Consider the following 6,028-nt stretch of genomic DNA (forward strand, 5'->3'; position numbering starts at 1 on the left):
GAATTTAAAAAAAACTTTAATTCATTAAAATTGAAAACTGAGGGTCAGATTTGTAATATATATATATACTCCCCCACACACTTCGTCTTCTTCAATTCATCTTCTCCTTCTTCGTTCTAAGCCTGTGTTCAGTTTGTTTCTTTTTTATTTTTGCAACTTTGAACTAATGTTGAGAGGAGATACATTGTTTTGAAAAAAATGGAGGATAGAGTTATGTTAAAATTATATTATCATGGTCAGATATTATTACAAACACCTGAGGGAGTAAGATTTGTATGTGAGAATCCATGTGATGTTATTGTTCCTTTTACAATACTATTTGAAGAACTAAAATGTGTTATTTGCGAAAGAATAGATCCGCATATACCGAAGATGATATCGAGTATTTTATATCGGTATCCTGTATTAGTGTTTAGTGGATTTGTTCATTTCCAGACGAAGTATGTCACAAATGAAGGGAGCATGCAAGAGATGTTTTCAGTCTACTTCGAAAATCGATCACAAGTGTCATTTATCGAGCTGTACATTGAGTTCCAGCAATCTGAAGCTGATCGGAATATCGAATGGAGAGATTACAACAGTGACAGCGAGGAAGAGTTCGAAAGCAACTATGAGGTTGTTCAGCCAAACGAAGACGATGATGAAGCTGCTGACATCATGGAGACAGATGTGGCGAAAGTGACAAATGCACTAGCAAATCAGCAACCATTCGAAGAGCCATCTTTTATGCGTGCATTGGATCTGGAGGCTATGTATGTACCAGAATATCCTGAAAACTTTAATGCAGGTATGTAGTTTAGATAATTATATAGTAACTTTATGATATAAATAATTAATTTTGATGTCAAATAATATGAGAATTATTAGGTTCTGTATGCAATTAGTGATGTATAACTGCATTTGTAGAATTAAAATATAAATTGCACTATTATATATTATTACTGAAGACAATTAGTATGATTATTATTATCCTGATGTGTATAAAATTAAATTATATATATATATATATATATATATATATATTAAAATTAAATTATATTTAAGAATTATATGGAATGACGGTGTAAAAGGCGATGAGCAATAAGTCTGAGGAACATACGAATTTAAAGATGGCTAAGGTTGCTCTTATAGTGGTGTTGACTGTGGAGGTTGTTCCCTTTGTAATGATGGTTGCGGCTCGGGCTCGTGTGGCTGATTCGGGTTAGCAACACCCTCTTGATCTTCTTGTAAGACCAAATCAGACAAATGCAAATGAGTCCCGTATTTTCCTCGGTACCAATACATGTAAAGCTCTAACGGATGATGCAAAGGCACAGGCTCATGAATTAGGACATGACTATATCGGTTGGTTCACTGCATTATCCAAAATCTGTGTGTGACAGACCAATCCAAGTTTTTGGGTCCGGTCAAAATCTCATCATGTTGGCCATCTAGAGACCTCTCCTGATGTGGGACACCCTGTACGAACCTAAATTGTCTCCTACACCTATCGGTTGCATGCCACTCAAGAGTCTCAAATGATATCAACGGTACCGTTGCACTCCAAATTTCTGATTGACTACGAATGTCTTCTGGAATGACATCTGCCTCTATCCGATCAACACCGTAAGCTTCCCAAACAAACTGGATTGGATAAAAAAATATTATTAAGCATTACATAATACGAACGCATCAAGAAACATGTATATCTAGATGTTTCTATATCAATAGATGAGAACACACCTGGCCTTCTTGAACTTCATCTAACAATCTCCTGAAATAAGCAACAGTATGATATCTATATGGCCAATTATGATGCTCCCAGTTACGCCATCTGTCAACATTTTTTTATTACTAAAGTTTCAAACCAGATATTGCAATAGGAAGTAACATAATATTCAATCTCATTTAAAATTTGATACTACCGGTTAGCCAGTGGAAAGAACCGCGGGGTTCTAGAAATCGGAGCAAGGAACGGCATACGAATCCAAGCCCAGATATGCAACAATGTCAGTGGACCATCAATCACTTTACAATCAAATCGAGATGCTCTACACAATGCTCTGTACAAGTGTGCTAGGGATGCCGATCCCCAGCTAATTTCGTGTATCCGTGAGAAGTCACGAAGCAATGGAAGAAATTTCCAGTGAACCGCTGACCCAGACTTATCAGCAAATAAGATTGACCCAAACAACAACAATATATGGCATTTAACATACTTTTCCATGGCAACTCGATCATTTAAAATTAATCCTTCTTTCACATTTCTAATCCAGGTCATGTTGATGTAACTTCCTCTGCAATCACTGGTTCTCGGTGCAACTCCAAATTGATGTAAGCATTCAGCTTCCATGGCTTCCTAACTAGTCATGGTTGTTCCTGTCACGGGAAGATCATTTATCGGAATACCTAGGATTAGAGCCATATCCTCCAACATAATGGCGCACTCACCCGTTGGGAGATGGAAGGTATGAGTATCTGGATGCCATCTCTCTACTAGAACTGTTACCAAAGCTGACTGACCTTGGATGACTCCAATTTGGGATATATGATAAAATCCAGTGGCCCGTACAAAAGGCTCAACAATCGGATTGTATAATCCCGGTGGGTTCATGTGAACACACCTCAAAATTTTTGTGCCCTACAAAATATAGACGAATAATTAACTCAAGTTATTTTTTGGTAGTTAATCATACATGAATACAAAGATTTATAACTAACATTAAATATACACCGGAACAACAAATAAATTAACTTCTCTACTTAATTGTCATTATCACTAAGCTTCTTATCAACAAAATGAGCATTATTACTTATATTTTAACACAAAAACTAATTAATAATTATCTCTAATAACTTAATTATTTAAATTATGACAATAATTAGTTCAAATTGCTATCTATTTTATTACAAGTATAATTTATACATTAAATTAAAAATACTAATTTACATTCTCATACAACTCAAATGAATTTATAAGATTATTCACAAACTATACTCTATTAATATAATTATTTATATTTATTAATCAACATTTCTAAATTTATAAAATAAATCTATTCAGGTGGTATCAGTAATTTTAATCATTCCACTAGATTTTAATTACCATTTTACTAACAAATATAATTATTAAATCTATAAAATAAATTTAAGAATTCTAATTTATATTTTCCTACAATCTAAAATAATTAATATAATTATACAGAAATTAAACTCTATTAATAGTGCTTAATTAAATTATTATGCCACTAACACTAAATAAAAATTATCAAAAATTCCAGCAACAACTGTCATCAATAAAACTACCCACTAAACTCAATTCTAATTACCATTTTACTCTAACAAATACAATTAATAAACCTATAAAACAAATCTAATCATATAATAACTAATATTCTACTAATTTCTTTTACCTACAAATTATTATTATTATTATTATTATTATTATTATTATTATTATAATAACTTAAACAAACTAACATTATAATATATATATATATATATATATATATATATATATATATATATATATATATATATATATATAAATACAAGTCTGTACGACTAAACTAACCATTACAATAGAAAATATATGTTTAACTACAATATATTTATTATAAATTACATCAAATCTACAATATAATTACTTTTCTATTTATATTGAAAAAAATTTAACAAAAATACTTACATAATGAGGTTGGCTAAGATAGTTAACAATATGAAGTTCAGGACGATCTACTTCTCTAATTTTTTTTCTTAGGCATTGTGGTTTTTATTTATTGTAAATGTATGAGTTTGGAGCCATGAAAGGTAAAGGATGAAGAAAGGTTGCTGAAACTGAACCAATTGGAATTGAAAGGGATGAATGAAGAGAGAAGCAAGAGATACTCTCGTGCAATTGCTTTCAAGCCCCACCCATCCCATGTGCATGGGGCACACATGGTTAATAACCACAAATCCACAATACTGAGGCTCAGAATTGTAGAGTCTTCCTTTACCATTGATCATTGTTGATATAACCCTGTCCGCTGGATTGATGAAGAGTGAAATCTGAGCCTCAGATTTCGGGCATCATTGCATTCACCGTTCGATCTTTCATGGATTTGTTTTTGGCCGTTCGATTGTCTTAGAAATGTGTTCCAGTTGCATTCAAATATGAGGGTCCGATTTGAGGAAAACTGACCCTCCGATTTGTGGTGTTATAAATCTGAGCCTCCAATTTCTCTTTTGTCATCGTCCATACCCGAGAATTACACATAGAATCCCAATAACAATGAAAAACACTACTTCAGTCCCAATATACAAATTAAAAAGCGCCGAAAAAATGCATGTATTTCGCTCCAATAAAAAGATGTGTTATATCATATACCTGTAATTTACACAATTAAACTGTTTTTTTTTTCTCTTTTAGAAATATGCCGATAAACTTATCATTTTAATTTTGATTTTTCAGCCAGAGATGTATATTTGTACAGATTTTTCCTTTATTTATTTATTATTTTGGAATTCCATTGTCATTATTTTGATGGGTGTACTTTTATAAATTTTGCAGACTAAATGTAAAGTAAATGTATGAACGAATATTTCAGTCAACTAATAATTACTAAGTCAAGGTCACCACACGCCAAAGTTGGGGAGCCAACAAATTTTATTTACTACAATAATTTCGGTAGATAATGGTAGGGGTGTTTGCGGTGCGGTTTGGTTCGATTTTTGAGAGAAAAATCATCTGATCCGATTGTCCAATTAAACTGCGATTCGGTTTGATTCGGTTTTTTTATCGAAGTCATCCGAACCAAACCAAACTAATTAAAATCGGTTTTGTTTGATTCGATTTGTTCGATTTTTTTAATCAATTCAAAAAAATACTAACATACTATTTCACAAAGTCATAACATTAAAATCGACAAGCACAAATATACAATAGCTAACAAAGTCTTGGTCTAATGAAATTTAAGGACAAAAGAAATTCAAATACGACAATTAAAGAAGTTTAAAAGTCCAATAGTCAACACAACTAAAAATAAAAATAAATTTCCATTAAAAGATAGCCAAATTATAGTGTCTTCTCCAACAAAATAGCTAAACTTCTTAACGCAAACCAACCTGAAATCAAAAAGCAGTTACATAATAAGAACAACAATAATAATAACAATATAAAACTAGTAGAAAAACATTCTAATCTAGTTATACATTCTAATAATTCAGAGAACAATAGAGTTTAAGCAAGAAAATACTCTAAACATGAAATGAAATAAAACATGGGACAATCTGATTGAAAAATTCCCAAAGTTCAATAGAGTTCAAATCAACCCAAAAAGACCTATGAACAAGAAGAAGGCTACTATCCTCCTCCAGATTGATCGAATCCTTGAACCTCCCATACAAAATCTTTTTCAGTTCAGCCATCTGAGCAACTTGCTTATACATACATACCCTTTCAGATGAAATAAACAAAAGCACGAGTTATTAAAATGTTGATAAAAATTAGTTAAGAAAGGAGTTGAATCATGTAAATTTTTTTTATTCACTAGAAAGAAAAGTGAATGCAATAATGCCCTCTTTTTTACTTACTCTGCATAAATAAATTCACAGACAGTGTTGAAGAAACAAATAAGTTATCTATATAGACAAGGAATGCAGCAATAAGGGTCCTCCTCCCCCATCAATTTGTTACCATTAACAAAGTTCTGATTTTAGAATAGTAAATTTACAATTGGTGTAACTAAATAATAAATGGAGAAGGTCATGCATCAACTCTGGTCCCTGCTGTGTGAATACTAACTAGGCTAGACGTTCTTCATGAATTCCAAGGATTTCATTAGCACATGCTGAGGGAACATAGATCGCATTTAACAGCGAGCTGTGGGTGCGGTCATAGAATAAGTATATAAACTAATTTCAAAGTTCTCTGATTTAGAGTTAAACACTTACATATTTGTCAAAGCTGTCATATTGGCAACAAAAGGAGACAAAGATCTTGAAAGCTCCATACTTGTCAAATTTATGAAAACAACAAGAAATCGTAAGTAATATCGCATTTACGGAG

At 32.0% G+C, this 6,028-nt stretch overlaps 1 protein-coding gene across 2 annotated transcripts; it reads right to left on the reverse strand.

Moving 5' to 3' along the window:
- Nucleotides 1–458: 458 nt before the first annotated feature.
- LOC140184279 (serine/threonine-protein phosphatase 7 long form homolog) lies at nt 459–3,907 on the reverse strand. 2 transcript variants are annotated; one of them, XM_072234645.1, is made up of 5 exons: nt 3,668–3,907; nt 1,905–2,620; nt 1,723–1,813; nt 1,100–1,623; nt 459–776 (listed from the first exon to the last, which is right to left on the reverse strand). In XM_072234645.1, the coding sequence occupies exons 2-4, from the start codon at nt 2,330–2,332 to the stop codon at nt 1,351–1,353; spliced, it is 792 nt and encodes a 263-aa protein (XP_072090746.1). In that variant the 5' UTR covers nt 2,333–2,620; nt 3,668–3,907; the 3' UTR covers nt 459–776; nt 1,100–1,350. The 2 variants fall into 2 exon arrangements, with proteins under 2 accessions (XP_072090746.1, XP_072090747.1); XM_072234646.1 differs by having other exon boundaries at nt 459–769; nt 3,668–3,896.
- Nucleotides 3,908–6,028: the final 2,121 nt, after the last annotated feature.

This window comes from Arachis hypogaea, chromosome 4 (assembly GCF_003086295.3).
Source record: "Arachis hypogaea cultivar Tifrunner chromosome 4, arahy.Tifrunner.gnm2.J5K5, whole genome shotgun sequence".
Taxonomy (NCBI): Eukaryota; Viridiplantae; Streptophyta; class Magnoliopsida; order Fabales; family Fabaceae; genus Arachis; species Arachis hypogaea.